At 40.3% G+C, this 14,053-nt stretch overlaps 1 protein-coding gene across 1 annotated transcript in view; it reads right to left on the reverse strand.

Annotated features, from left to right (window-relative positions):
* Positions 1-14,053, reverse strand: part of KIF13B (kinesin family member 13B) — a 188,367-nt gene that overhangs the window by 76,193 nt on the left and 98,121 nt on the right. Inside the window, exons 14-21 of the mRNA XM_061200752.1 lie at positions 11,848-11,978; positions 8,482-8,568; positions 6,465-6,655; positions 5,714-5,924; positions 4,656-4,818; positions 3,014-3,160; positions 1,669-1,818; positions 1,252-1,380 (exon numbers count right to left, since the gene is read on the reverse strand). Of these exons, the coding sequence (XP_061056735.1) occupies positions 1,252-1,380; positions 1,669-1,818; positions 3,014-3,160; positions 4,656-4,818; positions 5,714-5,924; positions 6,465-6,655; positions 8,482-8,568; positions 11,848-11,978 (1,209 nt within the window). The remainder of the gene's footprint in view (positions 1-1,251; positions 1,381-1,668; positions 1,819-3,013; positions 3,161-4,655; positions 4,819-5,713; positions 5,925-6,464; positions 6,656-8,481; positions 8,569-11,847; positions 11,979-14,053) is intronic.

The following is a 14,053-nucleotide window of genomic DNA, read 5'->3' on the forward strand; positions in this document are numbered from 1 at the left end:
AAATACATGCAAAGACCTACGGAAAGTGGCCCAACTCTAACAGCTTTAGCCGTCCCATACCTGTAGCTGATGTCTAACTTACTCCTTTCAAAATGAAACTCAATTCTAGAAATATTTACTGAGCTACAAGACTGGACCTAGGATAGAAATAAGAGTGAAGTGTGGGCTTCCTGGCCTCACCTTTTAATGGCCTCCTCACTCACACACGGTGTCTAAGGCCCTTGCTGATTTCTCGTCTTCAAAAACCTTTTTAAGTGGTTCCTAGGTGATTCTCAACCCATGGCACCCTGGCCCACTAGAGTGTGCCTGGAAATGCACGATGGGATGTTCTCCTTGTCGTAATGAGTGAAGAGGCGGCCCTACCTATGCTGACCTAACACCCGCCCAGCAACCACCCGTGACGATACCACAGCCCCCTAGGGAGAGGACAGCTTTACATAACATGCTCTCCTTCAAGTTCACTCTGAGTCTCATCTTTCCAGAAATATCCCTCAGACCTCACTATGGGCATTCATTGATGACCCCTACTCTGTGTCCCAGAACAACTCCTATCTACCCCTCTCAGGCACACGGGTTACACAATACTGGAGTCCTCTGTTTACCTCTGCGTCCCCCACAGGTGCATACCAACTACACAGCTTGCTCCCTTGACAGCAGGAGTCCTGCCTTACTCATTTTCATATTCCCAGCGCCTGGCACAGTGTCTCACAGACGATACTCAACACACAGTTCAGGAACAGCATGCGTGGGAAGAGCAGAGAGGAAAGGGTCTGGGGCGAGGACATGATGGGACAGCACAAGCAAAGGCATGCTCCTGAAGAGGAAACAAAAAACATGGAAAGACAGCGTGAAGAGTGGCTTAGGTGGGTGCTTAGCAATAGGACCAGGGCTGGGACACACCTCCAGCATCAGCAGAGGCCCAAAAGGAGGAGGATACCTGTGTGAGAAAACTGGCTTCTCTAGAGAGAAGTTCAGATAAACTCAAATTCACATAATTTTAGAGCAGAACAGCCCAGAAGAAAGAGGTGACTTATCCAAGGGTTCACAGAGGAAGGGAGTGGAAATACCTGGCTACCTGGAATGTCAGGAAAATGTGATGAAATATGGTCTCTAGAACACTAAATACTAAAGATTTATTTAGAGACAGGTATTTTCAAAATTTGAAAAAGGACACAGTATTTACCGTCTAAATACCCACAATCTTCAAAACCAGCTACACTTCTACTACTTCTAAAGGAAAGTGGGCCTTACCATGCACACGAGTTTGCTCTCCTGGGTCTCCTTATCAAAGGACGCATCCGCAGCATCATCACCTCCCGCAATTCTCTCCCCGATGTCACCACTAATGCGCGTCACCTCCACGTGCAGCCGGCCTGCCACCTACAGCAGTAGGGACAAAAGCAGATCCTTTCTCCAGATTTTGTTCTTTCCTCTGTTGTAGAGTCAAGTGGTTAGCTTAGTGGTATAACAGGTTCTACCAGTTACTTTTCCTCAAAGTATTTATTTGGAATAATCACCATCCAGCAGTATGGAAACACAGATATTAATAATACACATAGATAATGCTTGTCGTTACTGATGAAAAATTATAACAACAATTTACTATCACCACCCTGCTGTTTCTTGAACTGTTCTCTGCGGGACACAAGGCACAAGGAGAAAACTAACCTCTCCTTTCTGGTTGATGATTGGAACAGCATATTGTAACTTCACATCATAGAAGAGGGACTCCAGGAAGACATTAGCCACCCCAATGAGACTGTGATTTTCCTGCTCATCATAGAACGGATCTGCACGCCTGAAGTAAGACCGTATCACCTTTAAAGAGATTCGAAACATACAGCTTCAGAAAATCACTTAAAATAAACGAATTCAACCTACCACTTTTTGATGCAGTCTAATAAAGTCATTAAACTTAGCCGAAGTATAGCATTGTATTGCATGCACGCACACACGCACGCACACACACGCACACACATACACACTCTTCCTCATTCCCACTTAGAATGGTGGTCAGCACCCTTCACCCATGAGAGAGCAATCCCAATAACACATCATCACTTTCATCATTTCTTCTCCCTTACATGGAAACCTTGCCGTGAAATCAGAGAAAGCACACACTGACTAGAAAAATCAGCAGAGTGTACAAAAGTACTCTATTTTTCATTCACATCTATTCCACCTGTTCCTACCAAATCATTAGACACGCTGCTGCTAATGAGAGGTGACCCCCTTACAAGAGTGTGGTTTGCTTTTTGTTATTTGTTGTTAATGTTATTTCATTTCTAAGTTGAAATAGGAGAGGAATACAGAAGAAAATGGAAAAAAATGTTTTAAGAAAAAAATGTCATCTAACTATAAGAAGTCATTTTTATTGATAACATTTTTACAAAACAAGAGGTTAAGGAAGTAAACAACTCTATGGGGCCCTAGGACCAGCAGTGTTGAAAATATGTAAAAATATACATAATTCATACTTCTATTTTAAATAGGTACAAGACACGGCTGACCTAAATGAGCAAACCTGAAACTTGAGGAGAGAGTACCAGAGTTCAGATCTATGGCACCTGCTTTAGGATCAAAACGCCTTCAAAAAATTTTCCTAATAGTATAAATATTAAGGTACCACTGATGTTCAGTTCAAAAAACAGATGTTGTAGGTTTGTTATTTGTAAGGTTAAAATGTGTTGAGAAATGGGAAGAGAGATAATAAGGCCTGAGTAAAACCACGGGAGACAGATACACGTAACACCAACAGAAGCCAGAACAAACATAGAAGATTATGCTAGAAATCCAGAGAACACAAATGTGGAGAAGAAAAGAGAAGATGCCAGAAAAATAGGTTATTAAAATTCCTGACTAGCTAAACAACTGACAGGATTAAAGTAAGTATTGTATTTATAAAACAAGATATTTTGGAAAAATGAACAGTTCTTCCCTAAAATGGGCAGGTTCATTCCTGAGTGGTTGTTTCTGTGACTATCAGTTAAGTAATTTTTCTCAAATAACTTACTGGGGTATCTTCTTCACACTCCTTCCACTCCTGATAAAGATCTCTCATATCCAATAACCTGTTGTCCAGTTTTTCCAAAGACCAAATCTGCTTCCCTTTTCCTTTTCTTCTCACCTGGATGGCAGGTTCACTAAGGAGAGAGCCTCGCTGCGAAGACAGTAAGAGTGGCGTTGGCAAGCACAGAGATATCTATGCATCGTAGACATCAACCCCAACATTCTATACCCACCAGTCAAATGTCATCGACTAAAATGGAAACCGTATCATTCTTTAATCTGTTCAGTGCAGAACTTCCCAGAAATCTTACAAGCTTAATATAACCTCTTTCTATCTAACTGCAGTCAAAATTTAAATTTAAGTATAAATCTAAATTTAAACTTAAATCCCAGGAAAGTAGACCATGTCTACGGGGAAGTCAAAAATGTTTTATTCAGGACATCATATGACCAAAGAGTATCAGTGGGTAGGAAGAGAGTCATAAGCACTGAATGGGAAGGGAAAGTTTGTGGGATGGATGGTTAAGAATTTGTACCTTTCAAAAGTTTGAATTTTAAAAAATTTCTGAACGGCTAAGTATCTTAACGTGATACCAAAAGAGTAAGCTGTGAAAAGTATCCTATTTACCCATTTGGAGGCAACAAATGATACCAACTTCCAAATATACATAGTTTGAATTCACTATTAAGACAGTACAGAACTAGGTAGAGATGCTGGTTGCACAACACTGTGAATGTACTACATGCCACTGAATTGTTCACTTTAATTAATTTTATGTTACGTGAATTTCACCTCAAAAAAAAAAAAATAGTACTCATTTAAGTTTTTCTAGCTTAGAAAAGCAACGTGCTTTTAATGTAGAAAAAATGTTTAAACGTTTTGAAATCACAAAGTAGAAAATAAAAATGCCCCTGTAGATCTCCCCCAGAGAGATGTACCTATCAGATATCAAATCAACTGAGATTTACCGGAAATTGTTTAAACTGTTCTGATACGTCTACTTAGAACTTTGGAGAATTATGAAAGACGCCAATGTTGCCTTAACATCTTGCCTATAATCAGTTCCAAAGAAACAGGATTTACATAACGAAGCAAGGATTTTAGAATTCTGAAGTTCAAAAATTACCATTCTCTCGCATACTGCAAAGGCCCTTCTACCTTATATTCAGCCAGCTAGGGAAATGAATATCCGAATACAAAATTCTACCTAACCCATCAAAAATTATGTACTAACATGATCAAGAGCTATAAAAAACCCAAATAAGCAAGAAAACAACTGAATGGCAAGGATAGAAGACTCTGATGGGACTTGCCCTTTGAATTTTATTAGGCTTCTTACATTATACAAAAAAAAAAGAGAATTGTGATCTTGAATACCCACATGAAACAACTAGTGGACAGTTTTGCCATGCCATCTATTGACAAGTAGAAAATAACATGCTATAGGTAAAATGAACCCCTAACTTGGTGGGGGGGAGGGATGGCAGAGGAATAGCATGAAGGGAAGAACCACTTGGGGTACGGGTACTGCTGGGGATGGGGATGAGGGCAAACCCCCCGCCCCCATGTTTAAATAACCCTGGTGAAATACGAAGGCGTTTCATTCAGCAATATCTTTGTTTTTTTTCATTAACGTCAATCTCACCTTCCTGTTGGCATCGAGGCTGGAAGCTGGAATCTGTAGGGTTACTTTATACTCTGTTCGTTTATCCAGTTCTTCCGCAATGTAACTAGCTTCTCTCACCAACAGATTGGCCTTAACGATTTGTTCCCTCAGCCTCATCAGGCTGTTATTCAGTGTTGCTTCTCTTCAAAAAAAAAAAGGGGGGGGGGCGGTGCAGATAACCATTAAAGCAGCACATCAGAATATTATATAGTGCATAGTACGTTAACGCCAAACTGCGAACCAAGGTCTACAACTGTCTTTTGCACACAGGGAACACATCACCAACACTGGCCCATGCGCGCACTTGAATGTGGGCTACGTTACAAGCACTGGCACATGCTCCTGTAAGAAGCTGGCCAGAGACTAGGGCTTGGCAAACTTGACTGTGTATACAAATCACCTGGGAATCTTGATAAACTGAAGATTTTGACTCAGTAGGTCTAGGGTGGGGGACCCAAAACGCTACATTTCTATCAATCTCCAGGTGACAGAGATTCTGCCTGTCTGCAGACCAAACTCTGAAGAGCAAGAGGTTAGTTAAGTACGTCTGTAATCATGGATAAAACATTTAGTGCAATGCTAATTAGCTCAAATAGAGATCAAACTTGCAATCTGAATCTCATTGGTACCATGCTTTACCTACCTGATAAACCACCACCTTTCTCTTTTTCCTTTTTTAAAAAAAGCATCTACCCACGCTTCAGAACCTAAAGTATAATATACAATGATAAAGTATAACTTCTAAGTACACATACTTGTTTAGTCAAATCCAAAAGCCATGCAAACTGAAAATGGGGCAGCACCTAACAGGGGCGGCTTTAAATAACTCAATATAAATTGACAATTCCCATTTTTTTTTTTTCAAAAGTGGCGGGGGGGGGAGACAATGCCAAGTGGTTCTTAGCTGTAACACTCTCTTTTAATGTAATTCATTTTTAAAGCAAGGTCTAGATTTTTCCACTCTGTATGTTACGCAGGTGGGTTAAAGGTGACGAGCACATGCTACACAGGTGGCACAGGCCCTAGGCTCCACCTACCTCTCTTCCGCCCACTGCCTCAATCGCTGCTGAGCGCTGGGTGAGTGGAAGGAAAACTTGTCCGAACTACGACAGTTTTGTTTCTCAGGAGACAGCCGTCTCCGGAGCTGCTCCAGTTCATGTTCATACATGAGCCTCTGGCGCTCCAATGCAGACCGTTTCTCCTCTTCGTGCTGTTGTTCTAGGCTGTTCAGTATTGACTGCATGGGATCTAAACAAGTTTTTTTTTTTTTTAAGGCAAATAATAAGAGGTTAACTGCACAACACAATATACTTTAAATGTTCTGTATTATTATGTTGTTTGTCATCCTAATTAATAACGTAAGATTCTTATAGACAGTTAACTTCCCTTACTCCCAATTACTGATCGTATTATCTATTCTGTCAGATACATGCCAAACCATCTTCCATATAAAAAAAAGCAGGTCTATTTGTATGTTCTACACATAACCTAAGACAGAGTTAACGTTCCAGAAATCCACTACGATACTAAGCCAGTGGCAGTCAAGTCTCAAACCTGAGAAATTCTATCAATGAGAACAAAGTTTGCAGTGATTTGTATGTCAAGGCAGAAAGAAAACACAAGTTTTTATAAGCATAATAAACTAAGGCCAAAGTCACAAAAGAATTGAGTACAGAGAACAACAGAAAGATTTCCTTTGTTGCTAACATTTAAAAAGTGTCCATTGTACACATCTCTAACAGTGTAGCAACTCTGAAAGATCCTAAAAAGCACAACAGCTCTGCTCACCGTTACTGCCCAGAGCCTTCATGGTCACCTCCATCTGCGCGTACTCGTAGTTGAAGTTGATTTCGCTGGACACCTCACTGGACGAGTCTCCATCCACATCCAGCTGCTCAGAACTGGTGTCATTCTTCATGCACGTGTCTTGTTCCTCATCTTCGCCACCTGCTTTCTTTTTCTTTTTAGGCAAATTAAGTCTTGGGGAGAAAAAGAATATTATCTTTTAAAGAAAGATATACATTTATTCATTGTATTAATTAAATATTGGCACTTACTAGATGCCAAGGGGATACTATGTGCATATAAGGCAATTACTGTACTCAGAAGTTTATATTCTAGTAGTAGAAATAAAACACAGGCACATGCGCAAATAATGACAAGAGAGAGTGTGACACAAGGCCATGTGACAAGCTAGGTGTCAGAGAAAAGCTGAGGACCACCTCGCGCTGGACTAAAGGAGGAAGGGATGACAGAATAGGAAGTCATCTGAGCCCAGCCTTAAAGGCTGAGGAGAAAGCAGGGCGTTAGGACAGAGGAACAGCATGAGGAAAAATGGAAACTCTCATAGCCTCTGGAGAAATTAAAAATTATACGGAGATACACAAAATTTGTAGAGCAAAAGTTGCGAGAGATAATGGTGGAAAGATCAACTTAACCCAAACTATGAGGGCTTTGAACACTAAGCCAAGCAATCTACACTTGATTAAGTTTACAGAAAAAAAATGAAAAATATTGGGCTTCCCTGGTGGCGCAGTAGTTGAGAATCTGCCTGCCAATGCAGGGGACATGGGTTCGAGCCCTGGTCTGGGAGGATCCCACATGCCGCAGAGCGACTAGGCCCGTGAGCCACAATTACTGAGCCTGTGCGTCTGGAGCCTGTGCTCCACAACAAGAGAGGCCGCGATAGTGAGAGGCCCACACACCGCGATGAAGAGTGGCCCCCACTTGCCGCAACTAGAGAAAGCCCTCGCACGGAAACGAAGACCCAACACAGCCATAAATAAATAAATAAGTAATTTTTTTAAAAAAATGAAAAATATTTTCCACACACTTGTACCCCTCTTTTTTCAACAATCAAAATAGCAACTGGCCCACAAGCAAAGGATCTAGTCAGCTTGATGTATGAAACACAGGGCCAGTGACAGGTAGAGGAACAGACCAGGATTTTAACTTTGTACTCTATCTAGCCAGTCCGTCCTCACCAACACAACACCAATTTTGTATGGGAAACAATATGCAGTCCCAGGTCAGACACTTTCATTCTCAGCCTCCTTTGCAGCTGAGAGGCAAATTCTAGCGAATGAGACGTAAGTGGAAGGTTGCTGGGGACTCTGGGAAGACTCCTGCTTCTTCTGATGAGCACAGTCAGGGCTAGTCCTGCCACCCTTCAACCTCATTTTCTTCGCATGTGCCTGAGTGCTGCCTTGATGTCTGGAGTGGCGTGGCCATCTTTAGACCACAGGGAAAAGTCAAGACAATGACACGACTTCTGCCATGACTCTTTTGAGAGGCTTAGCCAATGCCAATAACCATCCTCCTTGGGAGTTCCTGCTTTGTCAGAGAAATGAACTATCTGTTTAAGCCATTATAGTCAAGTTTGCCATTACATGCAGCTGAGAGCATTCCTAAATGAAATATTAACCTTATTTTATGGATAAGGAAACTAAAAGCACTATTTTTCCAATAAAAAAAGAAAAAGACAAGCATGTCAGAAAATAATTAATGAATTCTTATACCAGATGGCAAAGCAATCATCTTCTACTGGGAAATAAAAAGGAAAAACGATGTAAGTAAACACAGTATTTCTCCCGAGTGTACTTGTTCATGTGTCCCTTGGGCTCAAATCGTATAGTGAACAAGCATATGTATAGTGAATAAATGCATATGTATAGTGAATAAATACTTATGTGCACAAAACAACATAGAATACTTATAGCATTAAGTTTACTTTTTAATATATACTTTTCTATTTCAGAGTATAATCATCAAAAATCTCCCTATTTAAGAGCCATGAATGTCATACCTGAAGAAGTGGTTGTTCCCCCATAATATCCTGTCCCCATGGTGTAGCTGAATAGGACTGGATACACAGGAGCCATTTACAAATGTTCTGTGGGGAGAAGAGGTCAAACATGTAAACAATGATTATCATGTTCTCTCCTTTAATTTTTCCAATACAATATAGGAAAAACAAAAGAATCAATTCCCCAAGATAAAATCTGCCCTTGGTGAATTTTATTACTTGTATTTCCTTCTTTGCTTCTTTATTTTAAATGCTTATGGTACCAAGTATCATAGATTATTATCCTCTATCTTTCAAAGTTCTAAATTTGTTATACAGCATATTAAGGAGTAAATGTGGAACCACTGCAGCCAGTAATAAAAAGATGGTAGCAGTGTACACTACAACTAAAACAAGTATGTCCAATCTACATGGATAAAAAAAGCCAATCAACCAACTAAACTCAGAAATATCTATTATATCAGTAATAAGAAATGAGGCCTATGTTAAACTCTTCTGTAACTTCCTACAGCACAGAAAAATGTCCATATCCTATCAATAGATAGAAGATGTGTAAGATCCACTTGACTGCTTATCTTGACAATAGAGTTCAACAGAAGAAATGATGGGTAGAAGGATATTAAGGAAAAATTTTAGAGGGGCAGGAAATAAACAGAAAATTATGCATACCACTATAAGACTGATATTCCTGGAATACCAGTGTCATCATGCCTCTCTCCACTGAATGACTAAGCTGCTTAGATATAGGATAAAGGTCAAGTTCTTTAACTTGACATTAAAGGCCCTGCAAAAGGAAACCCTCTTTATCTCCTTCTTTCCCACTTCTAGTGAATTCTCAACTCCAGCAAAAAAAAAAAAAAAAAAAAGGGGGGGGTTTGTAGAGGTGTTATGTTCTGTCCACTAAACATGACTGACTCTTCCTCCAAAGCGAGGCTTACCCCAGTCCTATAACCTGGAATAGGGTTCCCGTTCTCTATCACCCTGAGTCTCACTCAGTTTGATTTCTCACAAAGCCCAGTTTGGTTTCTACTTCCTCTGTCACTCCAACCAATACTACCTTAGTTTCTTTAAGTTCCTAAGGAACTTACCTGGCTTTGTACCGCCAGTTATTTTTAATGTATATGCATACACACAAAACCTTACTCTCCATCTAGATTTCACTTACCATGTGGGTTTTTAAGCACTAAAAGTAATTGGTCTCTATGCTCCTACAGTCTGATTATTCAAAGCACAAGCTCAAAAAATAGAGTTATGACAAGAGGGGACCTACTAAAATCAGCAGATTTTAGCCTTTATGACACGAATTCCTTAAATACAGTGAGGAGTTAATTAACGGCAAACACATACATAGGCTTATTTTTTTAAAGCTCCAGCAGTTAATAAATAAAAGCACGACTATAATAACAGTTCTCAAAATGTGGTCTGTATGGGGTCCCGAAGATCAAATTTATTTTTATAATAACACTAACCTGCCCTTTTTCACCGTGTTGACGTTTGTACTGGCAAAGAGTAAAACTGCTGGTTTTTAGCACAAATGAAAGCAGTGGCACCAAACATTTATAAGTAGTCACTGGATTATTCACTGCCATGCACCCACAATTTTTAAAAATGTTTCACTTGAAAAGGTCCTTGATGAAGCAGTAAAACTCAACTATACTCCAATATAAAAATAAATTTTTAAAAATGATAATAAATTACTACTTTTAGTAAATTTTGACCCTTGAGTAGTACACAACTTCTTAAACATTCCAGGTGACAAAATGAGAAGTACACACAAAGCACTGTGCTAATGCATACCAAAGTATGACAACTGTCTTGAGCAGAAGACATACTCAAAGTGGTTTTCTGGCAGACATTTTCTTGAAAACGAACAAAGCCAGCCTGTCACTTTGACAAAAACAGCTGACAGTACTTGTTGCCAATTGTAAATGTCAAGCTTTCAAGTGAAAATTAGAGTTTTGGGAAATTTGTGTCAATGTCTTCCAACCAAAGACCACCAGGAATATTCCCGTAGTTGAACCAGTTGGGTTTATTACTCACGCAGAGGGAGGAGACACCACAGGAAGCATGGGGGCGTCTCAGTGAGGGGGCCCGGGGGGACTCTTGCAGGACTGGGCTTCAGCTGCTCATCCTGGGAGAGGGTCTAAGGAGGTGGGAGTTCTGTATATACCGGATGCTGCCAGAGAGCAGGAGTAATTCTATGATCGGGTTTGTCAAAAATCTTATCCACAGAGGATAAAGTTGTAACTGGTGAAGAAACAGCCACTCACTTGGCCGAGAGAAGGTGTTTGGTATTTTGGGTGTGGCATCGTGACCCTGGTTTTTGTCTCTGCTGAAACAAAATTATTGTGTGGCCTGCTTCATCTTATTTCGTCATAGCCTCAGAGTAACCTTCCCTGGGGTTGGTATCTGTGAGATTATTTAATAGGAGAATAGCACACCAGAGCTGGGAGTACTGGGCCAACTTACGCTCTATTTTTTTCCTTTCTCACTTGTATCCTTTACCATGAGCTTGATAGCTTCCAAATATTTACAGACTTTATGGATGAAATTAGTGATGGTATTAATGATTTTTTTGATATAATGATGAATCAACATTCGGAAGATCAATATGTCAGTTAACCATCACCTATAACAGTTATATAGACAGTTACACAACAGGGCAATAACAGTTTCAAAGCTGAAGGAAACAAACTGACAAATATTTAATTTGTATAATGTTATACCTATTCATTACTTATTGAGCACTTATTTATTAGTCTGATATTACATGCTAAGGATAGAGAACCAAAAAAGAAAGGTCCTTGTCCTCAAAGACCTCACAGTCCAATGTGGTCATAAAGGCTAACAGCCCACAAGAACACAGTATGAAGTATTAACATAACAGGAAGCATAAAGTGCACTAGGAAAATGTACTGGCGGCCCTTATTTTAGACCAAAGTAGACAGTGACAGAGCTTAACCTTGAAGGTCAAACAGGAGTTAGTTAGCTGGCCAGAGGAATGGCAGATGCAGAAGAATAGGAGATAAGCAGGAGGGATGTAAGGGATTTTTGCATCAAGAATAGTAGAAAGCCATCTGGTTGTATGGTGAGTGGACCAGGAAGATTAGGGTGCTGACAGGGGTTCCAATCAAGATTTGATGGGGACCTTATTTAAATAAGGCCACAGTAGTACGTATAGAGAGGAAGGATGGGTTTAAGCCATATTAAAAAGTTAAATATTAAGGACTTGGTAACTAACTGAATATCTTCTTTAAGTGAACGTAAAAGCACACAAAGGCAAAACGTCCTTATACCATCCTCAATTAGTGTACTTTCTTCCTCTTAAAAATTATTGTGACATTAACACTAATTAAAGTACATTACCTGGTGTTCTTTTGAGGAGTCAGCATAACCTGGCCTTCTGATGTGATGTCTATGATACAGTGTTCAGGAAGAATTCCCATTCCACATAGTTGGATATCTTGGGAATTTGCTGAACCTATCAGTGTATGTTCCTACAAAAGAATCAAATTCACTGATTAATAGTGCATTCTTATATGTACACAAACTGAAATCGTCTACTCTCAGCTCTCATATATTGATCCGTTACCTTAGCTAAAAGATTTTTAAAGCAAATGGAATGACAGAGGGAATTTCTGGCTTTCTATAGAATTCATTCTACAAGTTCTATTTCCTTATAAGGAATAATGCACTGAGTTAAGTTATAACTTTTAAACCTAAAACTATAGTTTTACATTAATGTCTATATTATATTCGTTATTTTCCATTGCAATCTTGATTCCAAATATTCTATACTACTCTCAGAGCATGGTCTGAAAACTACAGTTACTTAAGTTGTACATCACCTACCTGGTCTCAATCAAGAGGAGTCTACAAAGATAAAGAGCTATTCAAATGCAAGGAGTCTGAATTATTTTATGAATTACATGGTCTCCCTAGACCTCATAAAAGATACGGTAGATGTGTTCTTCTTACCCTAAACCCCCAACTACTCAATTCTCTAAGCCCTAATCACCAGCGTCACTTTTTGGCAGGTACCTGAGAAAACGGACATAAAAATCACGCTCCCTCTTATGTGCTTCAACATTTGACTGCCCTTAAATGTTGATATTGACTGGGATGTGTCCCTAGGTCACCTTCTCCTTCTACACATCTAGATCAGGGGTCAGATATGAAATATTTTAGGCTTTGTGAGTCATACACAATTACTCAATTCTGCCCTTGTAGTGTGAAAGCAGCCAGACAATATACAAATGAACAAGTGTGGCTACTTTCCAATAAAACTTTACTTACGAACACTGAAATCTGAACTTCATATAATTTTCAAGAGTCCAAAATATTATGATTCTTTTGATTTTTCTCCAACCATTTAAAAAAATGCAAAAACCATTCTTGGCTCCTGGGCCATATGAAAACAAGCAGGGGGTGAGATTTAACCCATGGAAGTAGGTTGCTGACCGTTGACCATGATGATCTCATCCAGTCCAATATGCTTTAAATACCACACATACACACACACACACACACACACACACACAATTAAATCACCAACCAGGAACTACAGACTTTAGTTCCATCATTCTCCCACCTCCACTATCACTGCCCTAGTCATAGTCACCATCATTTCTTGCTTACTGGGCACAACTTGGATGTCTAAAGACATTTCAAAGTGAAAGGGCCAAAGCAGAACTTTTGCTTCCACCTTCCCACCATCCCATTGAGTCTATTCCCTTCCCCAATACTAATGGCACCACCACCACCCAGCTGGTCAACTAGAAAAGCTCAGATGCTATCCTGGAGTCTTCTCTTTGTCTTAGCAGTCTACCTCCAGCCCCGTGTCAATCAGGAAATCGTCAAAGACTCTCCCTCTGAAACATATCAAGAATCAGCTCACTTCCCACCTCTACTATCACATCCTAGTCTCTTGCCCGGGTGAATATAAGAGCCTCCTCCTATTTCTCCACTTCTATCCACCCCACCCGCTCCCACCACAACAGCCGATCACGTGATCCCCTATTGAGAACCCTCTAGTGGCTTCCCTTTGAACTTCTAAGAAGTTCAAATTCTTACCCAGGCTTACAAACCCTCTGTGATCTGGCCCCTGCCTACCTCTCTTATCCCAGCTCCCAGCACTCTGCCTCTCCTGGAGCGTGACCCACCCACTTGGGCCTTTCATCTGTTCTTTGAGCACACTGACTGCTTCCTCTGTCTGAGGTGTTCCTCCCCTGATCTTGATATTGGTAGTTTCTTATCATTTCCACCTTAGCTTGTAAGTACACATCCTCAGAGAGGTGCATCCTGAACCAACAATCAGAAATAGCCACCCTGTTACTCTCGTGCCTGAGTTCCTTACAGACTGACTGTCCGTGGGTTTCCTGTCCATCTCCACGGCTAGCGTGGAAACTCCAAGAGAGCAGAGAACAGCCTGACCTGCACCACCCCGCCACTGTATTCCAAGCATGTAACACAGGCCTGGTACATTTAGCCATTAAATAAATATAAAAGAAAAATAAATGAACAATCATTTCCCTTAGCATTCCCTTCAGACTCAGGAAGACAATTTTCTCCT

The sequence above is a fragment of the Eubalaena glacialis genome, chromosome 9 (genome assembly GCF_028564815.1).
Source record: "Eubalaena glacialis isolate mEubGla1 chromosome 9, mEubGla1.1.hap2.+ XY, whole genome shotgun sequence".
NCBI lineage: Eukaryota > Metazoa > Chordata > Mammalia > Artiodactyla > Balaenidae > Eubalaena > Eubalaena glacialis.